General features: G+C 43.4%; 1 protein-coding gene across 1 annotated transcript in view; it reads right to left on the bottom strand.

Annotated features, from left to right (window-relative positions):
- The window catches only part of LOC144595286 (transmembrane protein 182-like), a 44,525-nt gene extending 18,601 nt beyond the window's left edge, over positions 1 to 25,924 (bottom strand). The window contains exons 1-3 of the mRNA XM_078402591.1: positions 25,687 to 25,924; positions 6,956 to 7,141; positions 3,309 to 3,402 (exon numbers count right to left, since the gene is read on the bottom strand). Coding sequence (XP_078258717.1) covers positions 3,309 to 3,402; positions 6,956 to 7,141; positions 25,687 to 25,878 — 472 coding nt within the window. The 5' untranslated portion in view covers positions 25,879 to 25,924. The remainder of the gene's footprint in view (positions 1 to 3,308; positions 3,403 to 6,955; positions 7,142 to 25,686) is intronic.
- Positions 25,925 to 26,490: the final 566 nt, after the last annotated feature.

The following is a 26,490-nucleotide window of genomic DNA, read 5'->3' on the forward strand; positions in this document are numbered from 1 at the left end:
TGAGATAACAATTCTGCTGGTGAAAATGCACAAAAAAACAAAAAGTAAGAAGTAGCTTGCATAGTTCATGCAAGCCAAGTTAAATATGTTGAAACACGTCTTTCCTCAAATGTGCTAAAAGTGTGTCCAAATGCATCCTCCTCTCCCTGAAACTCTACACTCTCCCTGCACTTCTTTGTGCTTCTTGCTGTTATTTATCCAAGGCGTTTCAATAAAAGGTTTTATTTGAAACTAGACCGTGGACCCGTTGGGCCCAAACCTCTCCTGCATTGGTGTAGCACCCTCTCCTCTCCCCTCTCCCCCCTCCCCTCTACATGGATGGCCTAGGCGACTGCAAACCGTCCGTGCTCATGTACGAAATGCTCACCCTGAAGGATGGGTACAAGACCTGCCTCCTTTTCAAACAGATTTTCCTCGAGCAGATGCCTGAGGACATCCGCCTGCTCCACGGGGATGACGAGTTCATCGACCCCTGACGGCTGGCAGCCTGTGCGGACGTGGTGTGGCAGGCCAAACAGCAGGGTGGAGCCACCATCAGTCGGGTGACGGCGGTGCCTCGGCAGGTCATACGGGCAGTCCCAGCCTCCACGGAAGGAGCGGCAGTGACGTCGGCCACGAACGGCGCCAGCAAGGACAAATTTCACCGACCACAAGCCACTCACGTTTGCCTTTGCCAAAGTGTCTGATCCTTGGTCAGCCCGACAGCAGCGCCACCTGACCTACATCGCAGAATACACGGTTTGCATCCAGCACATCGCAGGCAAGAGCAACCGGCTCGCAGACGTGTTGTCCCGCACCGCCATCAATGCCATGCACGTTTTGGCCCCAGGTGTCAACTACACGGCCCTGGCGGCCGCACAGCGAGAGGATGAGGAGATGCTTGCCTACCGCACCGCCATCTCAGGCCTGTTGTTGGAGGATGTGCGATTCAGGCCCACTGACACCACACTCCTCTGCAACGTGTCTACCGGACGGTAAGGCCCATCATTCCCGTGGCCTGGCGTGGCCGGATTTTCGACATGGTTCATAGCCTACCTCACCCTTCCATCCGGGCAACAAGGGCACTGACGGCAGCCAAGTTCATGTGGCACGAGTTGCGCAAACAGGTCGGCAACTGGGCCAGGGTGTGCATCCCCTGTCAAACCTCCAAGATTCAGCGACACATCAAGGCGCTGCTGCAGGACTTCGCCCTGACACACAAGCGTTTCGACCACATCCACGACAACATCGTTGGACTGCTGCCCCCATCCAAAGGTGTCATCTGCATCTTCACCATCGTGGACAGATTCACGAGATGGCCGGAAGCCGTCCAGCTCTCAGATACCTCTGCTGCGACGTGTGCACGTGCCCTCACTGCCCACTGGATCGCCCGCTTTGGCGTGCCGGCGAACATCTCCTCCGACAGAGGTGCGCAGTTCACCTCTGAGCTGTGGTCAGCAATAGCTGTGCTGCTTGGCACTAAGCTGAACCACACAGCGGCCTACCACCCGCAAGCAAACGGCCTCGTGGAGCATTTTCACCGGCACCTGAAGGCATCTCTCAAGGCACGGCTCACGGGCCCGGACTGGATGGACGAATTGCCATGGGTCATGCCGGGCATACGCACTGCCCCGAAGGAGGACTTGGTAACTTCCTCAGCCGATGTGGTGTACGGCGCACCGCTTACGGTTCCAGGGGACTTCATCCCAGCGGCGTGTGGACATCAAGAACCGCCCACGACCATGCTGACGCGCCTCCGTGAACAGGTGGGCACGCTCTCTCCAGTGCCAGCGTTCCAACATGGTCTTACCCGACCTCCAGGACTGCCAGTACGTCTTCCTTCGCCGAGATTCCCACCGTACACCACTGCAAAAGCCTTACGACGGACCCTTCAGAGTACTGCAAAACGACACCACGACTTTCATCATCGACATGGATGGCAGGCACGAGACTGTCTCCGTGGACCGTCTTAAGCCGGCACACTTGGATGTTGACCAACCAGCGCAGGTGGCACAACCCCGTCGCAGAGGGCGTCCACCATCACGACCAAACCCGCCCTCAACTCAACCAGCTGCAACCCCGAACACAGGAGACACGTACACAAGTTCAGGCTGCCTCACTCGACAGCCTAACCGCCTCCAATACTCCGGTTCTGGGGCGAGCCACTTTGGTCTCGAACCGTCGTTCGTCGAGCTCGAGAAATCGCGCGGACCTGGCGTGATCTGGGCCGACCAATCAACGCTGACCTGGGTGGTCTGCTGGCAGTGTGCAACGGAGCTAGTCTTCACCTCACAGTCAACACGTTAACATACACCTTGCCCTCTTGTACAAATTGTTGAGCTGTAACGTTTAAATATTAAACTGTGTGTTTATACAACACATGAACATCTACAATGTGTAAAACATGAAGGGTTGCATTGTGTTTCTCTCCTATAGCAACTGCTGGTCTCAGACTGATGAGACGATTCATACTATATAAAAGGAGTAATACCAAATTACAAGGTCATCATGGAGATCCAAAACTGTTTTAGGACTTTGTTAATTGTATGCATATGTTCAGTTAACAACTGAGTCGGTTAAAAGGTAAATGGAGTAAAACTAAACTGAAAGACTGGACTACAGCAGGTACATGGACTGATTCTTCAGATGCGTCCGCTGAGTGGACACACTCGAATCATGGTTAATCAAGCTCACTGGTCAATGACACATGCAGAAATTGGTAAAGAATGTGTAACTGATAAACAGAAAGGATGAACTATTCTGGAATCTCAAGAAATTAAAGGTCAAATTCGGAAAACTGAACTTTAGCAGCCAACACAAGATTTCCATAAATACTGAAGCAATCCCCGAACAGCATGGAACAACAAATTTAGTCCCAATATTTAAAACAGGTTAAACCTGATAACCCAGGCTAACCATAGTTTGCCTAATACTCATTGCAGACAAAAAATCATCAGGGTATTCTGCTAGATAAAGGAAGAACATTGTATTTCGTCTTCAGGACACTGCAAAGCACATCTAATGAAGTAATCTTAGGTATAGTTATCTGTTTTGTATACAAACAGAAGAGCCACTCGCTTGTAAGAACACTTGAATAATTGTGTGTCTAACTTGAATAATTGTAATACTACAAATGTGGCCAGTACTGCCTTATGGCATTGTCATGCCTGTCAAAACTTTGATGTTAGTTACTCTGACTATAAGAATTTAGCATCATAAAGTTTTCTGAAAGTGTTATTATCTACTGGATTTCAGAGGTTTAAAATTTGTTTTCTATGTGGATGGGACTGTTAAAACCCAATGCAATGTAAAAGGTTAAATTCACTCACAAAATACATATGTTGAAAAACTGTCGTCAATACGTGGTACTTTCATTGCACAACTCCAGAAGAAACCTTCATAGTGAAATATCTTTGCGAATGCCTGGGGAAAAACAACTACAGCTTCATAAGACAATAAAAATATACACTCTGCAATTGAAGTGAAAATGTCCGGCATTACTTTTCCACCCTTCATTGAGCATTAAACAATTTACTTAATCGTCTTTTGTATTAAAATGAAAAGTTTCATTGTGTTAAATTTCGCACAAAACAATTCTGAGTAAAAAGTGACATAAGATGTGGGTGTTTTCTCTGTCTTGACAATTCATCACCAAGCATTGCAAAGATGTAGTTTGGAAAAGATTGAAAAAATAAAAAAAAATGTTGCATAGCCTTAAGGAGGAAGGTTTAATGGAGATGCACGAGGCATGTTTTTTTATACAGAGGGTGGTGGATAACTGGGATGGAGGTAGATACAGTAGTGTTCAGTTTTTTTAGTGTTGTGTGTATGGAATTTGTACGTTCTTCCCATGGCCTGCGAGGATTTTCTCCGGGAGCTCCGGTTTCTTCCCACATTCCGAAGGCATAAGGTTTGTGTATTAATTGGCTTTGGTAAAAAATTGTAAAATTGTCCCTAGTGTGTAGGATAGTACTAGTGTATGGAGATCGCTGGTCAGTGTGCACTCAGTCGGGTGAAGGGCTGTTTCCGCGCTGTATCTCTACACTATCTCTACACATTAAATGCTTGGATTGTCATCACAGAAGCTACGGACCTAGTGCTGGGAAATTAGCATCAATATAACTTGACGGATGGCGTAGACATGGTGTGCCAAAGGGCCTGTTTCTGTGCTGTGTGACTCTATGACCAACATTTCATGCCAGCTTTTACACTTTCTGCTAAAGTTATAGTGATATCGTCATAGAGATAAGAGCTAACTCTGGCACCAAAAATCTAGTGAACAGCTGGAAGAAATTGCCTCCACATTGAACTTTCACATCTTCACAAAACGAGTCATTTGGAGGGGACTAATTTTAACCAGAAGAGCCTCCCATCTTAACCAGAAGCTCAATATTCAAAAAACAAGAGAAACCAATTACATCTTGTTTGGTTTCTATATCATGCAGAATTCATTCAAACTTCTGCCACCCTGACTGTTAGGAGTTTACTTCTTCCATCACTCTTGTCGTCCAGATCTAGATTAATTCTTGGGATAGCGATGATTCCCCGATAGAAATTCTCCTCCCTGTATTCAAATCTCAACATAGCCTTGCTCTAACCATTTTTGTAGCCTCCTCGAGTCCTTTGTAATGGCTGCATTCCTCCATCTGCTCTCTGTTTTAAACCTCCTTTAACAACTGCAGCTAATTAATCAGCAATAATTCTCACTCAGTGAAGTTGGCTGAGCAAATGAACCTTCTCACTCTGGGTCCCACACCTTGAAATTCCATCATAAAACGTTTCCATCTCTCTGCTCTTTACTCTCCTCCTTTAGGATATCTGTATAATATCTCATCGCTCCCAATTTTGTAGCTGCATAAAAAGCCTATCTACAGTTATGGTTAACACACTGCAGGAAGGATTGGGAGGCTTTATGGTGAGTGCAGAAAAAGTTCATCAGGAAGTTACCTGGACTGGTAACTTGGAAGGAGAGGTTGGAAAAAGTTAATTTTTTTCTCTGTAGCATCGGAGGTTAAATCGCGACCTAATGAAAGAACATAACATTGTGAGAGGTATAGATAAAGTGGACAGTCAGAGTCCCACAATGGAAATGTCAAGTAGTTGAGATCACAGCTTTAAGTTGAGAGAGGTAACATTTAAAGGAGTAGTGTGTAGGAAGGAACTGCAGATGCTGGTTTACACTGAAGATAGACACAAAACACTAGAGTAACTCAGCGGGTCAGTTAGCATCTTCCAGTCAGAAGAAGGGTTTCGACCCGAAAGATTACCTATTCCTTTCCTCCAGAGATGCTTCCTGACCCATTGAGTTACTCCATCATTTTGTGCCTTAACATTTAAAGGAAATTTGTTTTACAAAGAGAACGGTAAGTGCCTGCAATGTGCTGCCAGAGGAGGTGATAGAAACTGATACAATGCAATGTATAAGAACATTTAGACAGTGACCGGAACAGGCAAGAAATAGAGGAAAATGCACCATGTGTGGGCAGAAGGGATTTAAGCAGATTAGTATCATGGAGGGCCAAAGGGCTCTAACTCCTAACGTAGTTAACTTGTCTATTAACTCATTGTACATATGCTCACAATGTGCAAAAGAACTGCTGATAGTGGTTTATACCAAAGATAGACACAAAGTGCTGGTATAACTCAACGGGGCAGCAACTCTGGAGGAAAAAGATGTTTTGTTTCAGAACCAGTCTTCAGAGTCCAAACCTGAAATGTCACTCATCCTTTTTCTCCAGAGATGCTGACACTGAGTTACACCAGCACTTTGTGTCTATCATGTGTATTCTCACAGTGGTTTACCACGGTAATAGCATCATATAAATATACAGTGATTTGGCCAACTATATGATCGCAACTGAGAAGAAAGATTGTGGTATAAGACAATATGTGCTTTGCTATTTGGCTGACCTTTTTGTTTGATTGTAAACCATGATTGAATGGCAGAGTAGACTTGATGGACTGAATGGCTTAATTCTACTCCCGTCAGTTATGATCTTATGATTGCAAGCTCGAAGTAGGTCATTCACTGCCGCTATTTCATCATTTTATTTATTCCCAACGTTGCTCAAGGTGAGAAGAATGGAGCCCAGCCCACACCCCTTTCATCCAAGACTTCCACTATTCAAATAACCTATATGCCAAATTCATTTAACTTGAAAACATCTTTCAATGGGCCTGAGCCCAGGCCAATAAATTCCCAATGTGGGGATTTTACACCTTTTTACTGTGGTGGAACCTGTGTGATGTGGTCTAGCACATGAAACATTCAGGATTGTCTCCAGATAACTACTAGACAATTCTTTGTAAATGACCTCTGTTGCAGAGCTGGAATGTGCTACTGAACCTGTGAAATTTCAGAGCCCAGAACTTTTATTTTATGGTTTATTTGCACTTTTGATGAGTAAAAGGTGAATTTATTTCCCCTAACATTATTCTTCACATTAGGGGAATCGTGAACCAAAGGATGCAGGTTTAAGGTGATGGGAGGAAGATTTGATAGGAACCCAAGGGGTAATTGTTTTCACACATACGGTGGTGGGTGTATGGAATGATCCACCGGGGGAAGCAGGTACCATCGCAATGTCTAAGAAACATTTAGACAGGTACATGGATAGGATAGGTTTAGAGGGATGTAGGCCAAATGCAGGCAGGTGAAATTGGTGTAGATGGGACATGTTGGTTGTTGTGGACAAAGGGCCTGTTTCCATGCTGTATGACTCTGACTCTATGACATAAAGATGAAAACTATTTGTTTTGCCACAATAAAGTCCACAATAAATTTATCTTTTCCTGTTTTACACATTGTGTAATTTAAGCGCTTCTAAGGAGCAGTGACTTGTTGGGCCAACACGTCTGCCAAAAACACAGCTCATTATCTTAGGATATCACTCATTCTATACAGTCATTTGAAGTCCTATCCAAAAAAAAATCACCCTACAACATAACAGTTTATACAATGCAGATTAGTTCTTACTTTGCTGTGGAAACGATATATTTCAGGAAAATGATCGACTTTCCTCATTGTTTCAGCAATACTTCGTCGTTGAATGTGTCGTTCAAGCTGGTCTCCATATCCACTTTGATTCCACGAGGTCTTTGGCAGCTGATTTACTTCATCTAATATTTGAGTTGTTTTCAATTCTGTGCCAACTTGAAACCCCTGTAAAGGATACATCAATTTTCAAGGATTTTTTCCCATTGAGAAAAGGTTTAGGTTTATTATTGTCACATGCAGTGAAAAGCTTTGATTTGCATGCCATCTAAACAGATCATATATGCCATACATAAAAACCATGAAATCAAAGTCAAGTACAATCGATAGAGCAAAGAGGAAGAAACTTAGTGCAGAATTGTTTTTTAGCATTGTAGCAAGTCAGTTTCATAGACAAGGTCCAGTCCACAATGGGGTAGATGTAAATCAAACAGTACTCCAATCTATGGAAGAACTGTTCAGAAGCCTGATAACAGAAGGGAAGAGGCTGTTCATGTGTCTGGCAGTGCGCCCTTTCAAGCTTCTGTACCTTCTGCCCGATAGGAGCAGGGAGAAAAAGGAATGACCAGGATGGAATCAATGATGGGAATTCTGGTCTGTGTTATGGACTGAGCTATATTTCCAACTCGGCAATTTGTTGCAGTCTTGGGCATTGCAAAGCCCATTATATCATTAATTTAGGTCATTCATCAAGTCAATTAAAAGTCGTCTGAAAAGTGCAATGAATTTGTTTCATTGAGTTTGTTTCCTTATGTTTTGAAAGTTATGAATACTGTTCAAAATTTTTACATGTAGGAATATTCTCCATTTAATATTTCCACAGCAGTCGAAGGAATGCTTAATTGCCAAGACGGTGCAAGGTCGCGCAGCAGTAGAGTTGCTGCCTTACAGTGCCAGAGATCCAGGTTCAATCCTGTCTATGGATGCTTGACTGTACGGAGTTTGTACGTTCTCCCCGTGACCTGCATGTGTTTTCTCCGGGATCTCCGGTTTCCTCCCACACTCCAAAGACGTATTGGTTTGTAGGCTAATTGGCTTGATAAAATTGTAAATTGTCCCTCGTGTGTGCAGGATAGTGTTAGTGAGTGCGGTTTTTTGGTCGGCGCGGACTCGATGGGCTGCAGGGCTTACTTCCACTCTGTGTCTCCAAACTAAACTAAACTAGTCATCATAAAATGCAAGTTATTTACTGAAGGTATCACTTCCCTTTCGTGAGGGTATTTTGCAAAGCTGGGTTGCAAGACAAATGTTTTTGTCGCATTGCTTTGTCTTGCTATCGCTGTGATTCCTCTTCTTCACCCAGCGAGTTGTGAATCTGTGGAATTTTCTGCCACAGAAGGCAGTGGGGGCCATTTCACTGGATGTTTTCAAGAGAGAGTTAGATTTAGCTCTTAGGAAAAAGGCTAAAGGAATCAAGGGATATGGGGAAAAAGCAAGAACGCGGTACTGATTTTAGATGATCAGCCATGAATGGCGGTGCTGGCTTGAAGGGCCGAATGGCCAGCTCTTGCACCTATTTTTCTATGTTTCTATCAGTACCTGTTTCTTCTCCCAAAGCATCTACTTGAAGAATGTAATACCTTCTCTTTAATCTTTCCCTTCAAACTCAGAGTCCTAAACATTGTCTCAGTGAGTCTCAGGGAGAACGTGCAAACTCTGTACAGACAGCACCTAAGTCAGGATCGAACCCGGGTTTCTGGCAGCGTAAGGCAACCACTCTACCGCTGTGCCACTGTGCTGCCCCAGGTAATGTAGTGACTCACTACTTTTCAATGTAAACGTCTGCATTGCTTCAATGAATTTAAATGGAGAACGGTACTACATTTTCCAGCTGCTACATTATTGCCTTTGGGGGTGAACACTGAGTTCAACAATCTCAAATAATCAACCATTCCAATCTAGTCGCGGATCTCATTGTTCCAGAACTCAATTTTTTCTTATTTGCTCTTCTCAAAAAAACCCGCTTTTGTTTGTCTTTTCGCATCTGCATTTTTCTCAGAAGTACCTTTTGTTATCCATAACCTAGTTTCATTCAGCCACTCCACAATGTACATCATTCAATGTCTCATGGTCTTTACTCCATTATCCAGCCTACTTCTCCCTGCCCCTTCCCCCTTTCCCTACAACTTATTGCTTAAAGTTTTTAAACACCAACTTTTCCTATTTACAAGATCTGAAACAGTAACTGTTCTTCCTTTCTCTGTGGACACTAGCTGACCGGCGGAATATTTCCAGCCTCTTCTTTTGCTATAAAAGAGGTTGTGTTTACAGAATGCAGCAGATTCAATTACAAATGATTAACAGAAAACAAATCGACTAACAGAGATTTTAAAAGCATCTGAGTGTATAACTATAGTTCACCATTAACTGAATCATGGACCAGTAAATTTGTTGTTTAAATTGACTTTTCCAAATTGATGTACTTAATGTTATATCTCCAGAAAGCTGACAAATTAACAGCATTGGCCAATTATTTAGTTGAAATACTTCTGGTTAACAATTGGTCCTCAGCTTCTACAGGTTTTCTCTTGTGAGTGATGCTCTGTCGGACTTTGGTTAGGCCGCATTTGGAGTATTGCGTGCAGTTCTGGATGTCCCATTACAAGAGGGAAGTGAAGGATTTGGAGAGGGTGCAGGGCACGTTTACCAGAATGCTGCCTGGATTAGAGGCTTTCAGCTGCAGGGAGAGGTTGGATAGACTTGGACAGACAACATACTAAGGGCAATTTACAGAAGCCAGTTAGCCCACAAACCCGCATGCCTTTGGGATGTGGGAGGAAACTCATGTGGTCACAGGGAGATCGTCCAAACTCCGCACTGACAGCTCACAAAGTCAGGATGGAAACTGGGTCTCTGACGCTTTGAGGCAGCGACTCTACCTGCTGAGCTACTGTGCCATATTGACCAGGACAATTGGTTCTTTCTCCACCCATACTGTTCCTTCCCATCCAGGATGAGGTGCATTAAGGTTGCAACCAGGGCCATAGACAAGAACACAACCTCAGGACTCAAGGTCACAGAGAGCAGTCCTTATCACCCTAACTATAGTGGCTCTATTACCATTACATTCGTTTTCCCACCTTGAAATGGAACGGCCTACTATATCAAGGAAGCTGCGATTAGTTTGTTTGTTAAGCCAGGACTCTCAGCTCGTTCTACAAGAGTGCACCCGTGCCCTGCACCATCCCTGCCATTTTTATTTATACAAATCCTCACTATTTTTTTCCCCATCCTGTCTCTTAGCTCCACCCAAACGGACTTTGATTTTCTGAGCCAAGATTCTTCTCTGTAACTTTTTTGCATTCTTTAGTATCTGTATTAATCCATATTCTCTTCCATGATGTCCATCTCTTCTAAATGTTGAATATTCTGGAAATTTTCATTGCCAAGCCTTGATCACGTTCCATCCCTAAAGACTGTTGGAAGCTCGTATCCGTTGACACGTACAAACATTGAGTCTTCTCCAGTGCTACTCTCTGGATTCCTTTTCCAGCTCAACTCAAGCCTGTCCCCTCCTCTACCCCCTGACTGTTAATTCCTATGTTACTTAATCTAGGGAGTCATAGTCATAGAGCGATACAGTGTGGAAACAGGCCCTTCGGCCCAACTTGCCCACACCAGCCAACATGTTCCAGCCAAACTAGTCCCACCTGCCTACGCTTGGTCCATATCCCTCCAAACTTGCACTATCCAAGTACCTGTTTAACTGTTTCTTAAACATTGGGATAGTCTCAGCCTCAACTACCTCCTCTGGCAGCTTGTTCCATACATCCACCACCCTTTGTGTGAAAAAGTTACCCCTCACATTCCTATTAAATCTTTTCCCCTTCACCTAATGTTAAAATTATGTTTTCTGACGCATCCCAAGAGAAGGACTGTTGAATTGGAAGAGCCAGGATGAGTGTTTGTCAATTACGCACTTGAATCTTTCTGCAATGTGAAGCAGTGAACATGATGAAGGTTGCTAATCCTTGTGTGAGTAGCAGACAAATCATCTGTCAGTGAGAGGGGTTATCTGGAGTAACTCAGTTATCTGGAATAACTTATCTAGAGTAACTGGCGAACTTACTCCAGAGATACTGCCTGACCTGCTGAGTTACCCCAGCATTTTGTGTTTATCTTCGGTATAAACCAGCATCTGCTGTTCCTTCCTACACAAGCTCTGCTTCTCGTTTGATAATTATCTTGTTATCTTGTAATCTCCATATTTCCTAATGGTGTACACTTCAGAAGCAATGCTGCAGTCAAGTCCAAAAACTCAATTGAATCAATTAAAGCCTCTTCCTGTGCCTCTTCAGCTTTCCCCAAACATTTTCCGTCAAAGAGTAAGGCTCAGCATTTTGTTTGAAGGTCAAGGGTGTTCAATTCTCCTCCAGATTAACGTTGGTGTTCATTCCTTGAAAGTTTCCTATCAAGAAACACCTCACGAAACACCTCAGGGTACTTAAGCACAAGTGTTTCCATCCATTGCATGATACAAATGAACTATGAACTATGATCATCAGTGAAATTCATCTCAGTAAACTTGTTGTTCCATGTTTCAGAGGAAAAAAACAAAAAGAGTTATCAGTCAAATAGCTCTTAGTCTTTCAACCATCCTAGTTAATCTCCATTCACCTGCATTTCCTATTATTATAATGTAATATTTTTTAGAAATGTAGAAACATAGAAAAATAGGTGCAGGAGTAGCCATTTGGCCCTTGGAGCCAGCAACACCATTCAATATGATCATGGCTGATCATCTAAAATCAGTACCCCCGTTCCTGCTTTTTCCCCGTATCCCTTGATTCCTTTAGCCCTCAGAGCTAATTCTAATTCTCTCTTGAAAACATCCAGTGAATTGGCCTCCACTGCCTTATGTGGCAGAGAATCCCACAGATTCACAACTCTCTTGGTACAGAAGTTTTTCCTCATCACAGTCCTAAATGGCCTACCCTTTATTCTTAAACTGTGACCCCTGATTCTGGACTCCCCAAACATTGAGAACATTTTTCCTGTATCTAGCCTGTCCAATCCTTTAAGTATTTTATATGTTTCTATAATATCTCCTCTCATCCTCCAGTGAACTCTGGAGGGAATAAACTCCAGTGAATACAAGCCCAGTCGACCCATTCTTTCATCATATGTCAGTTCCCCCATCCCGGGAATTAACCTGGTGAACCTATGCTGCACTCCCTCAATAGCAAGAATGTCCATCCTCAAATTAGGAGTCCAAAATTGCACACAATGCTCCAGGTGCGGTCTCACCGGGGTCCTGTACAACTGCAGTAGGACCTCCTTGCTCCAAAACTAAGATCCTCTCGCAATGAAGGCCAACATGCCATTAGCTTTCTTCACTGCCTGCTGTACCATCATGCTTACTTTCAGTGACTGATGTACAAGTACACCCAGGTCTCATTGCACCTCCCCTTTTCCTAATCTGACACCATTCAGATAATATTCTGTCTTCCTGTTCTTGCCACCAAAGTGGATAACCTCACATTTATCCACATTATACTGCATCTGCATGCATCTGCCTACTCACCCACCCTATCTAAGTCACCCTGCAGCCTCATAGCATCCACCTCGCAGCTCACACTGCCACCCACCTTTGTGTCATCCGCAAACTTAGAGATGTTACATTTTTAATGTGTAGGAAGGAACTGCTGATGCTGCTTTACACCAAAGGTAGACCCAAAATGCTGGAGTAACTCAGTAATGCTGGATTTTAACAAGTTTTAGCCTACTTTTAAAATGTGTTTCTACATGCACAAAAACATTTCATCTTGTGATGTTAGCTGACCACAATTAAGATTTCCCAACAGTGGAATCTCAGTGTCTCTTAAAGCATCCGCTTCTGACAGAACAAAACTAAATATGTAGGAAGAAACTGCAGATGCTGGTTTAAACCAAAAATAGTCTGATGAAGGGTCATGACCCGAAACGTCACCCATTATAGCGGAGTCAGGGGGTATGGGGAGAAGGCAGGAACGGGGTGCTGATTGAGAATGATCAGCCATGATCACATTGAATGGCGGTGCTGGCTCGAAGGGCCGAATGGCCTCCTCCTGCACCTATTGTCTATTCTCTAGTGTCCTTCTCTCCAGAGATTCTGCCTGATCCACTGAGTTACTCCAACTTTTTGTGTCTATCTTCAACGAAACTGAATGATCTCTGAAGCAAAAGATTTACTGACTTCACATGGCCTACCACTGGAAGGGAGAGAGCCATCTTGATAAGACCCAGTAGTTATCTCCACCCCTCCTCCCACCACTGGAAGCAGTTTAGTTTAGGTCAGTTTAGTTTATTTTGTCATGTATACCGAGCCACTGTGAAAAGCTATTCAATCAAAGACTAAACGTGAATACAATCAAGCAGTCCACAGTGTTTAGTTTAGTTTGGTTTTGTTTATTATTGCAATGTGTACTGAGGAACATTGAAAAGCTTTTCTTTGCGTGCTATTCAGTCAAAGAAAAGACTATATATGAGTACATTCAAGCCATACATAGTGTTTGGTTTTATTCAGTTTAGTTTATTATTGTCAAATGTACCGAGGTAAAATGAAAAACTTTTGTTTGCGTGCTATCTATTCATAGAACAGACTATACATGAATATAATCAAGCCATCCATAGTGTATAGATAAAGGATAAAGAGTCGACATTTAGTGCAAGAATTGACATTGAAGACCAATAATGTCCGATTAAAGACAGTTCAAAGATCTCCAATAAGGTAGATGGGAGGACAGGACCTCACTCTAGCGCATGAATCCTTCAAAATTAATGGAAAGGAAGTTGACCATAAAAACAGGGTCTGTGACTGAAACTGTGAAAAGGGAAGTAGTTGTGAGGAAAATGAAAGCAATTCAGTCATGGGGCTTGACTGTATGGGGCTTGCAAAGGGCAAAGTGTGACGAATGCAGCATTTACAGCCTGCTTTGATGAGCAAGGAGCTTTGGTAAATTAGGGCAATGGTGAATTAATTAAATTAAATTAAAAAACAGCGAATATGCTTATTGGCTGCTGTAAATTGTCTGGGTGTCCTAGTGCATCAGTCACTGAAAGGAAGCATGCAGGTACAGCAGGCAGTGAAGAAAGCCAATGGAATGTTGGCCTTCATAACAAGAGGAGTTGAGTATAGGAGCAAAGAGGTCCTTCTGCAGTTGTACAAGGCCCTAGTGAGACCGCACCTGGAGTACTGTGTGCAGTTTTGGTATCCAAATTTGAGGAAGGATATTCTTGCTATTGAGGGCGTGCAGTGTAGGTTTACTAGGTTAATTCCCGGAATGGCGGGACTGTCGTATGTTGAAAGATTGGAGCGACTAGGCTTGGAATTTAGAAGGATGAGAGGGGAACTTATCTTATCGAAACATATAAGATTATTAAGGGGTTGGACACGTTAGAGGCAGGAAACATGTTCCCAATGTTGGGGGAGTCCAGAACCAGGGGCTACAGTTTAAGAATAAGGAGTAGGCCATTTAGAACGGAGATGAGGAAAAACATTTTCAGTCAGAGAGTTATGAATCTGTGGAATACTCTGCCTCAGAAGGCAGTGATGGCCAATTCTCTGAATGCATTCAAGAGAGAGCTGGATAGAGCCCTTCAGGATAGCGGAGTCAGGGGGTATGGGGAGAAGGCAGGAACGGGGTACTGATTGAGAATGATCAGCCATGATCACATTGAGTGGCGGTGCTGGCTCGAAGGGCCGAATGGCCTACTCTTGCACCTATTGTCTATTGTCTAAGTGTGTAAGCCAGTGATAGGATCTGGGGGTGGGGGGGGGGGGAGTTGATGGGAATGTGGTGAGAATAAATATGGGATTAATGTAGGATTTGTGTAATGGTGGTGGACCAAAATGCCTGTTTCCGTTCCTAGTCTCTCCATGACCACTATGATCTAAATGAAATAATGAAAGGGAGATGAGTGGCCCTGACAAAGCCTGCACTTAACCACAGCAAACACATTGCCCCCTAATTTATTACTGAACACATGCCACTTAAAAGCGCAAAGACTCGAATAACTCAGCAGGTCAGGCAGCCTCTCAGGAGAACATAGACAGGTGACGTTTCGGGTTGGGTCCCGGCCACTTTCCCTATGGATGCTGCCAGACCCACTGAGTCGCTCAAGCACTTTGTGTATTTGTGTCTTTTTCCGATGATGATCCTATATGATGCGTTATTGTCACTTGGACCTAGGTACAGTGAACCAGCATCTGCCATTCCTTTGGTCTCCACTTAAAAGCACACTTGATAACATTCTCTTTCACTCAGTTGATGATTTAAAATAGCCTGTGTTATTATCTGTTCTCCGCCGAACTGCATTTGTCCTGCTTTTCGTGGCCAAACCAAGTCAGTTTCTCATGGTTAGTTCTGGACCACTAGTCTTTGACAATACAACCTTCTGCGATTTCTCCTTTTTTGCCGATTCTGGCACTATCAGCCATATTGTGAATTCATGTGAAGTGAATTGAACGGGCTGAAGATTAGCTTCTGCAGTGATGGGCACATGAAGAGGAAGTATATCGTCATCATTCACAGTGTAGACATTATCACTGACAATGCACAAATAGCAGTCAGTCTGAAAGCAGAAGAATTACCCAACAGCATCAGACGACCAATTCACTGAAAAGCCAATTGCTGGAATCTAAAAGAAAAGAGAAAAACTGGAATTGCTCATCAGTGAGGAATTTGATGATGGAACTTCCTTTTTCTGTCGATGCTCCGTGGTTAGACCCTCTCTCCTTGTGTGTGATCGTGGTGCTGGACTTCTGTGGAGTCCAGGAAACTAAGTTTTAACAGAAATGTTGTCAGATCAGCAAGATGAAAAATTAACTCTGTTATTCCCTCTAGAGATGCAGCTTGGGCTGCTGAGTATTTCCAGCAGTTAAGGTGGATCAAGAGTAGCCTGCAGCAGGAGCAGAGAGCGGTGATGGAAGCAGCCGACGGCATCATACTGGGCCAGGTCAATCCTGCCTCATTGATCCAATGCCACAAGTCTTTAAGAAGCAGACAAAATTTGGGGGAATCAGGATGACAAAAGATGTCAAGCATTTGTTTCTCCACTCCCATTCTTGCCTCTTGGCCCTCAACTTCCTAAACCATTTCAGTGAAGTTCAATGTAAGCTCAGGAAATTGCATTTCCTCTTTTGATCAGACACAGTATAAGAACTAGAAATTTTGCAAAAGTTTCACAATTTAAATTAATATCAATATTCCAACTTCTATCTCCTTTAATCCCCTTCTTTACTCCTTATACATCCACAATATGTCAGCCAAGTGCAAATCCAACCCAATGTGCAAATTTCACAGACGTCACCACTGTAGTGAGCTGGATATCAAATAATGACGAGAAGGAGTATGGCAGGAGATTGAGAACGTCATAACCCAGTATCAAGACAACAACCTTTCTCTCAATGTCAGCAAGATCAGGAATCAAAGTGGTACACATTGACAGTGCCGAGGTAGAGATTATTTAAAGCATCAAGTTCCTAAGAGTAAATATCAACTTGTCCTGGACTAGCCCTATCGAAGCAATGGCCAAGAAAGCACACCAACACCTCTACTTCCTTAGAAGGCTTAGGAAGTTCAACATGTCCCAAACAATTCTCACCAACTTCTACAGATGCGCTGAAGAAAGCATTTTATTTTATCGGGATGCATCACAGTATGGTTTGGGAACAGCTCCATCCAAGACTGCAAAAAATTGCAGAGAATTGCCCAGACCATCATGCAAACCAACCTCACTTCCATTGACTCCATCTACACTACATGCTGGCTCGGCAAGGCCACCAGCATAATTGAGGATGAGTCCCACCTCAGTTACTCCATCTTCATCCTTCTCCCATCATGCAAGGGGTACAAAAGTGTGGAAATGCATACCTCCAGATTCAGGGACCGTTTCTTCCCAGCTGTTATCAGGCAACTGAACCATCCTACCATCATCTGGGACTCAAAAAATGTTGGGGAAATAATGAAATGACCTTGGCTGGTCAAATGTAGAATAAGGATTCTGCAGCACCTAGTCCATTGGGAATTAAAATAATATGGTTTTTCTTTACATTCTTCTGCAAAACTTCAGGAAATGAAAGTGGCAGAAGCACAAATGGGAGGGACAAAAAAAATTACTACATGGACTCAAGGATGTTGCAAGGACTCGAGGTTCTGAGAGATAGGGAGAGATTGAGCAGGCTGGAACTCTATTCCTTAGAGCACAGGAGGATGAGGGGTGATCTTATAGAGGCGTATAATATCATGAGGAATAGATCGATTAGACACTCTTGTCCAGAGTTGGGGAATTGAGAACCAGAGGACATAAGTTTAAAGTGAAGGGGAAAATATTTTATAGGAATATGAGGAGTAACCAACCTTTTCACACAAAAGTTGGTGGGGAACAGCTGCCAGAGAAGGTAGTTGAGGCAGAGACTATTGCAACGTTTAAGAAACAATAAGACAAGTACTTGGATAGGACAGGTTTAGAAGAATATGAGCCAAACGCAGACAGGTTGGACTAGTGTAGATGGGACGTGTTGGTTGGTGTGGGCAAGGTTGGCCAAAGGACCTGTTTTCACACTGTATGACTTTGACTCAAGAGAGGGTTAGAGTTAGAGCTAGATTTAGCTCTTAGGACTAAAGGAATCAAGGGATATGGGGGGAAAAAAGCAGGAACGGGGTACTAATTTTGGATGATCAGCCGTGATCATATTGAATGGCGGTGCTGGCTCGAAGGGCCGAATGGCCTACTCCTGCACCTATTTTCTATGTTTCTATGTATGACGCGCAAGCAATGTTCAGTTCTGTCATGCAATCCAAACTAGGGTATCTTCAATCAGTGCCGTAATCTGCCAAACTTTACAGTGGTGCAAGTTTCTTAAAGGTTGGCACATCCTGTGAGACCTGTCTGTTTCTACACAATTCTTATCTGTACTTCACCCTGAAAGTGTCATATGAGCATAGAGTATTGGTATAATTTATATCACATTCCCAAAATATTTAATACACTGGATAACATAACATTCTAGTTATATGCAGCAGACAAATTACCAGTGGAGTTTATTTGCGATGGATTGCATTTTATTGTTTGCGACTTATTGACTGTTAGCAAAGATGTTTTTAGAGCAGCAAAACTTATGTAAGTTAACTAGACGCAAAGGCCTTGTGAGTAATGATAAAATGTAACCATATTATGCAACAATATCAGAAAGGATCATCTGTGGATCCTTTCAGATGTTTAGAATCATAGTCATACAGCACAGAAACAAGCCCTTCAGCCCAACTTGTCCAAGTTGACCAAGATGCCCCATCCAAGCTAGTCCCATTTGTCCGCATTTGGTCCATATCCCTCTACACTTTTCTGTAAGATTTTGCTACAGTGAGCATAATGCGAACTGATCCCATGATATAATTTGGGGAAAAGATTCACGTGAATAATGTGAAATAAATGTAAGCATGTGAATTTTTCAGGTTTCTAGATATTGTACACTATTTGAGCACTTGCAAATTAGTAATAAAATTCACATTGAACTGAATATAACAATATGAACAGTAAGGAGGTGGCAAGGTGGCACAGTGGTAGAGTTGTTGCCTTGCAGCACCAGAGACCCAGGTTCGATCTAGAATACAGATGATGTCTCTATGGAGTTTGTACGTTCTCCCCATGACCTGCGTGGATTTTCTCCAGGAAGCTCTAGTTTCCTCCCACACTCCAGACGTACAGGTTTGTAGGCTAGTTGTAGGCTTGGTAAATTGGTAAATTGTCCCTAGTGTGTGTAGGATAGAGTTAATGTGCAGGGATCGCTGATCGGCGCAGACTCGGTGGGCTGACGGAACTGTTTCTGTGCTGTATCTTTAAACTAAACTAAACTGAGTAAGGTCCATGTCATTATTTACAAAGTAATTATGATTACTTTATACAATTTAAATTTCATTCCCAGGATTCTTTTTGAAATATATTTCAGTTTAATTATAAAGACGATTCAATATAAAGGTGGCCCTGAATAAAAAAGCTTCTAAATTTTACAATCAAGTTACTCCATTACTTTGAGCGTCACTTGGTATTCTCATGCTAAACAAATGGCCCATTACTTTTGTTCATGTTACAGGCCCAGCCTGGCCTGGTGCTAAAAAGAGGCAGGGGCTTCCTTCTTTTTCTTAACAAAGCTACATTTAACGGCTTGTGCATTGAATCTTAACAGACCAGGCACTCTTTTGAAGCAGGAAACTGGATTTTCTCCAGGGGCTCCAGTGAATTATAAAAGCTAGCATGGGCCCCATGACTTTGGCTGACCTCCAGCTGAGGGAAGAGAATTCACTATTGAGCAGAGATTGGAGAGGTATTAAGAAAACGGCTGCTTTAAATGGGTGTTACAGTCACACAGAAGTATGGAGAAGTATTGGTATGTGGTTCTGTGTGGCACAGTTTCTCGGCCAAATGAACAGGTACACTTCTGATTCGGGAGGTGATAGGGTTGATGAGTGCGGTGGGGTTGGAGCCAATATTTTGGGTCAGAACATAAGGACGCAAGAATCAAGAGTGGAAATAGGCCATCCTGCTCATTGCTGATCTACTTTCTCAATGCCACTTTCCTGCACTCTTCCCAACGCTTGATTTCCTTACTATCCAGAAATCTAATGATCGCCGTTATAAATAAACTGAACTTCCACAGCTGTCTGTGGTAGAAAGTTCCCAGATTCCCCACCTAACTAAAGAAATATGTCCTCTTAGCTGGAGAGCTGCCTTGATGGTCGGAGCACGTGTTCAGCAAAGTATTTGCCTGGTCTGACACTTGTTCTCACTCAAGTAGAGGGGGCCACATCGGGAGCACAATGCAATAAACAAGGTTGGGTGAGGTGCTTGTAAGTTTGACCTCACCCGGAGGTTGCTGCTAGGGTCCTTGAATGGATGGCAAACTTGCAAGAGACGGAATGGAAGAAGGTGGCGCTGCCTTGACTCCACCTCCTCCCCGTGTCCTGCAAGGACGCCACCCCTTTCCATCTCTGCCACGTCTACTCTTAACATGAGAGTTTTATTCCATGACATCTCTGATGTTCTCATTCTTTCTTTAGCAAGTGTGGTTTATAAATCCCAATAGTCACCCAACAGCCTCCTACACTCCAGAGGAAAAAAAACAGCCTATCCAGCCTCTCCTTTTAAGTCAAACCCTCCATTCGCTGTAATGTTCTTGTGAATCTTATTAAACTTTCCAGTTTAATGATAACTTAAACAAATGGGAAGGGTATAGCCATGGCTGGGCTGAGAGAGATGGGGCAAGAGTTGGCTCATAGTTGGGGTTAGAGAGGAGGGGAAAATTCATGGCTGGCGAGAGAGAGGAGGGAGAAGTCATGGCTGGGTCAGAGGGGAGGGGCAGGTCATGGCTGGTGTGAGAGAGGAGGGGCAGTAAAGGTTGGTGAGAGAGATGGGGCAGTCAAGGGTGTGGTGAGAGTAGAAGGGCAGTAATGGGTGGGATGAGAGGAGGGGAGGAGTTACAGCAGGGGTGAGATAGAAGAGGCAAGAGTCATGGCTGGGGAGGGAGGAGGGGCAGTCATGGGTGGGGTGAGAGGAGAGGAGAAGCAGTTGAAGGGCAAAGACACAGGAAGAGAAGAAGATGCATCACAGGAGGACTTAATCAACATTCAATGCTCAGGACAATCCATGGCTGGCACTTTTGAGTAAAATACCACCCATGTTCTGCAGGTAAACTATTCACCTAGCACTCTATGGATTAACATGCTATTTCCTTGTCTGTTAATGGACGGCCCTTTGGTAATCTGTGGATAAATGTGATTACAATCTTCTGAAGTATTGAAATATGAAACCCAATCCAGGCTAGTACCTGAATATCTGCTTTATGTGTGGCTTTGTTTCTCCCTCACAAATGTAAATTTCCATTTGAAAATTAGTTTTGATCTATGTTATTGCTGGACTTCAAATCTAGCTTTATTTTCACTTTCCAGCTTTTGCCAAGCAAACATGGAACTATTCAATAAACACTCTGTTATAATTTGCCCTTCTAACTGACTTATTGTACCATTCATGTAAAATTGCAGATAATGCCAATAAAATTGTTCCATGGTTAATGGGGCCACAAAACAATTATAGCGAACACTACAATTACTGAATGCTCCATGGTTAATGGGGCCACAAAACAATTAGAGTGAACACTACAATTACTGAGTGAAAACTATTGTACAGTTATTGAGCTCACTTCCATAGAGTGAGAAAAGGTGGAGAGAGAGCGAAAGATAGAGAGCACAGGAAAGAAAGAATGAGAAGAAATAAAAGAAAGAGGGCAAGAAATAAAGAGAGGGCAGGAAAGATGTAAGGAACGAAACATATTAGAAGGAAAATAACAGAGGTAGAAAAAGTAACATTTTTAAAGCTAAAATAATAATAAATATCTGAAAGAAGTCGACACTAAAATTGTAAAAGTCAACTAAGAGTGATATAAGAGTCCACTAAGAGAAAATATAACAAGCCAATAAAATTTAATTTAAACTACAATAGACAAGCCCTAACTTTTTCTGGTGAGGTTACTTTAACTTTTCATCAAGTAACTATCCCAACTTTGTGCTGTCTTATCTACTTCAGTATCAAGTGATTTGATATTATACTGCCATGGCTCTTTCTGGAGGAGACCATTTGTCCATTATCTTCCTAACTATTGTATAAATGAACATATCCAACAAACAAAAGTCCCCTTTTTAATCTAAAATTTAATGTAAATGTAATGTAATGTAACTGCAATCTAAATGTAATGTAAGTAAAATCTAAAGGTTTATTCTAAATCAATCCAAATCATTTGAATGAGTTGTAATGTTTAGAGATGAAAACTCAGAACAGGGAAAGATCAATTTTGTAGATTGCCCATACAAAATCTTGCCCCAGAGTGCCCAACATAGGTCTTCAACACAGACCTTTGTAGTTTAGTTTAGAGATACAGAGCAGAAGTAGGACCTTCGGCCCACGAATTCAACACCGACCAGCGATCCACGCACACTTACACTATCCTATACCCACTAGGGTCAATTTATATTTATATCAAGCCAAATAGCCTACAAACCTCTAGGTCCTTGGGGTGTGGGAGGAAAACGGAGATCCTGGAGAAAACCCATGCAGGTCACTGGGAGCACATACAAACTCCATACAGACAGCAGCCATAGTCAGGATCGAACCGTCTCTGGCGCTGTAAGACAGCAACTCAACTGCTGTGCCACCATGCCGATCAAGCAGACATGGTCTCAGAAACACACATGTGTGAATGGATGCATGAGTATGTACGTGCTCATGTGCATGAATACACATACTCTACACCAATCCTCTTGGCCAGAACCCTCTCAAATACCAGCATTGTATCCATTCATTCTAACAGTATATAGTTACCACATTGGAAAATTACTTCCTTTCCAGGCAGAGGCTTTGAAACAGACACATATCAAGTTTTAAACTAAAAGCTCAAGTTATCTTTATCTTGGCCAGTCAAGTAATTTAACACTGAAATGGGCATGGGCTACTCAAGATAATTTGGGTCTATATTTTGTTTGCAAATAACTTGGCATTAAATTTTAAGATGTTTGCAAATTCCATCACACCCTAATGTCTTTATATGTAGGAATCAGAATCTCAAGATATGGACATGGCAAAATAGTGCTGTGATATTATCGAGAAATTATATCTAATTGGAAAAGTCTTTTTTTTACTCGAGATATGACCGTCTCAGCTTACTCTGAAAGCAACCAGTCATGTCCCCAAGTTTGTTTGATAATTATGTTGTCCGAGTGTTATTCATTAACTATTCTTAAACAGTAAACCTGAAACTTTGATTGTTTTCTCCAAAGCATCGGAGGCTATGGGGAGACCTGATAGAAATTTCTAAAATAATGAGAGGTACAGATAAGGGTGGACGGTCAGAATCTTTTTCCAAGGGTGGAAATGTCAAATACAAGAGGGCATATCTTTAAAGTGAGAGGGAAAGTTTAAAGAAGCTGAGCAAAGCAATTTTCTTTGCACACAGAGAGTGGGAGGTGCGTGGAACTCAATACCAGGGGTGATGATGGGGTAAGCACATCCGACAGTGAGGTCTAAGGCTTTTACAGTGCCCTGCATAATGTTTGGGACAAAGACCAATCATTTATTTATTTGCCTCTGTACTCCACAATTTGAGATTTGTAATAGAAAAAAAATAACATGTGGTTAAAGTGCACATTGTCAGATTTTATTAAAGGGTATTTTTATACATTTTGGTTTCACCATTTAGAAATTACAGCTGTGTTTATACATAGTGTATACATAGTGGACAGATGAGATGAAAATTAACTTATGTTAGAGTGATGGCAAGAGCAAAGTATGGAGGAGAGATGGAACTGCCCAAGATCCAAAGCATACTACCTCATCTGTGAAACATGGTGGTGGGGGTGTTACGGCCTGGGCATGTATGGCTGCTGAAGGTACTGGCTCACTTATCTTCATTGATGATACAACTGCTGATGGTAGAAGCATAATGAATTCTGAAGTGTATAGACACATCCTATCTGCTCAAGTTCTAACAAATGCCTCAAAACTCATTGGCCGGCAGTTCATTGAACAGCAAGACAATGATCCCAAACATACTGCTAAAGCAACAAAGGATTTTTTTCAAAGCTAAAAAATGGTTAATTCTTGAGTGGCCAAGTCAATCAACCAATCTGAACCCAAATGAGCATGCTTTGTATATGCTGAAGAGAAAACTGAAGGGGACTAGCCCCCAAAACAAGCATAAGCTAAAGATGGCTGCAATACAGGCCTGGCAGAGATCACCAGATAAGACATGCAGCAACTGATGATGTCCATGAATTGCAGACTTCAAGCAGTCATTGCATGCAAAGGATATGCAACAAAATACTAAACATGACTACTTTCATTTACATGACATTGCTGTGTCCCAAACATTATGGTACCCTGAAATGGGGGGACTATGTATAAACATTGCTGTAATTTCTACATGGTGAAACCAAAATTTATAAAAATGGCCTTTATTAAAATCTGACAATGTGCACTTTAACCACGTGATTTTTTTTCTATTACAAATCTCAAATTGTGGAGTACAGAGGCAAATAAATAAATAAATAAATGAAGTTGACTTCTCTAACTTCAGGTAGTCCCTGCTTTCCCTTCCTATCCCCTCCCCCTTCCCAGTTCTCCCATTAGTCTTCCTGTCTCTGACTACACCCTATCTTTGTCCCACCACACATCAGTCTGAAGAAGGGTCTCGACCTGAAATGTCACCCATTCCTTCTCTCCAGAGATGCTGCCTGACCTGCTGAGTTACTCCAGCATTTTGTGTCTACCTTCGAAATAAATGATGGGTCTTTGTCCCTAACATTATGGAGGGCACTGTAGATGGGCACATGGATATGGAGGGATTGACAGTCAGAACTTTTTTTTCAGGGTGGAACTTCCAGACTGGAGGTGAGAAGGGCATAGTTGACACAAGATGTAGAAGGCACAATTTAGACACAAATAGTGGTGGGTGCCTGGAACACACAGCCAAGGATGGCAGAGACAGATATAATGGTGGTGTTTAAGAGGCTTTTCATTGAAATACAGGTGAATGAAGGGATATGTACCATATGCAGGCATAAGTGATCAGTTTAATTTGACATGTTCAACACGGACATTGTGGAGTGAAGGGCGTCTTCCTCCGCTAAACAGTTCTATATATACACAATATCTTATGTAGGAAGGAATGGCAGATGCTGGTTTACACCGAAGATACACACAAAATTCTGGAGTAGCTCAGCGGGTCAGGCAGCATCTCTGGAGAAAAGGAATAGGTGGCGCTTTGGGTCGAGACCCTTGTTCAGTCTCGAGCCGAAACGTCACCTATTCCTTTTCTCCAGAGATGCTACCTGACATGCTGAGCTACTCCAGAATCTTATTGTTTGTTTCTTCTTCTTGGGTGTTACACAGATCCCGTGCCTTATGTCATCTATCTTCATTAATGATAACATTACTTGAGTTAGAAATTCTGCTTTAAAGTCCTTTTCTCTGTAGGTTTTGTTGCAGGGGGTGAGCTCTATGCTGATAGGGAGGACACTGAGTTTTATTGTGCACCTAGTTACATTTTCTCTCCTGCCTGCATGGCCAACAATGATAGCTCATCCTTCCATTTCCAAATCACTTCACCCACCAGCATTTTAATAGTGGGGGGAAAAAACCCACACTAAATGCTGAAGTAACCAATGCTCTCCAGAGACGCTGCCTGGCCCCCGCTGGGTTACTCCAGCACTTTGTGTCTTATTGTTTAATAAACCAGCATCTGCAGTTCCTTGTTTCACCACTTTAACATTCTCACGATCCCAAGGCACGTCCCTTCCAGTGTCGCCTACATATCTTAACTCGGTTATTAAGTGTGGATTAACGGATCATTAACGAAAATCAACGCTTGCTGCCTGAGTCTCTGGATACTAAAGTAGAGACAGGCCACCCGTAGTAATGTGCAGCTTGGCAGTGCCTTCAGTAGGGAATGGTTTGCAAACTTGAGCCTAGCAATGGATTAACTCTGATTTACAGGGACCCAGTAAACAGTAACACATGCTCCATGTTAAGTAATGGTAAACACACACCCAACTTTTGTTTTTTTAATTTTAAGACTTTAAAGTTCCGAATCTATTCTAAGCGCTCATGCTGAATGCATATCTTGGACATAACTCTCCTTGCGCTCAAACTGCGTGCTTAGATTACAAATCGAGCTGTAACTCACAGACCTGATTGAACTCCGGTTGTGTGTAATTTTTTGGCAACGCGCAGATTTCGGTAGCGAGCAGCCAGTAGTTGGTGCAGAAAGTCAACAGGGAGACAATCACGGCCAGAGTACTCAGCAACCTGGCGGCGGCGGCCACAACCTTTGAGCTTGAATTGGACATGACTTCCCCGAGGAGAGAAGGAGGCCACAGCATCCACTCCGTCTTCAGCGCAGCGCAGAGTGGCCGGGGCTGGCGCTGGGGCTGGGGCTAGGGCTGGCGCTTCGCTTGGCGCTGCGATCAATAATAAGTCTGAAGATTGATGGGGCGCTGGAGCGAGGTGGGGCGTGGGGTCGCTTTGGTGTTTCAGTCTATTAATAATTGTGAATACAAAGTGCTGAGTTTACGTTGGATGATCTTAAAGGTTATTTCTGTTTTGCAAGAATGAGGGGGAGGGGGAGGGAGAGGGAGAGGGAGGGGAGGGGAGGGAGAGGGAGGAGGGAGGGGGGAGAGAGGGAGGGGGAGGGGAGGGAGAGGGAGGAGGGAGGGGGGAGGGAGGGGGAGGGAGGGGAGGGGGGGGAGAGAGGGGGAGGGGGGAGAGAGAGAGAGGGGGAGGGGAGGGAGAGAGAGGGGGAGGGGAGGGAGGGGAGGGGGAGAGAGAGGAGAGGGAGGAGGGGGAGGGGGGAGGGGGGAGAGAGGAGGGGGAGGGGGGAGAGAGGAGGGGGAGGGGGGAGAGAGGAGGGGGAGGGGGGAGAGAGGAGGGGGAGGGGAGAGCGAGGAGGGAGGAGAGGGAGGAGGGGGAGGGAGAATCATGCAGGGACAACATGT

This window comes from Rhinoraja longicauda, chromosome 7 (assembly GCF_053455715.1).
Source record: "Rhinoraja longicauda isolate Sanriku21f chromosome 7, sRhiLon1.1, whole genome shotgun sequence".
Taxonomy (NCBI): domain Eukaryota; kingdom Metazoa; phylum Chordata; class Chondrichthyes; order Rajiformes; family Arhynchobatidae; genus Rhinoraja; species Rhinoraja longicauda.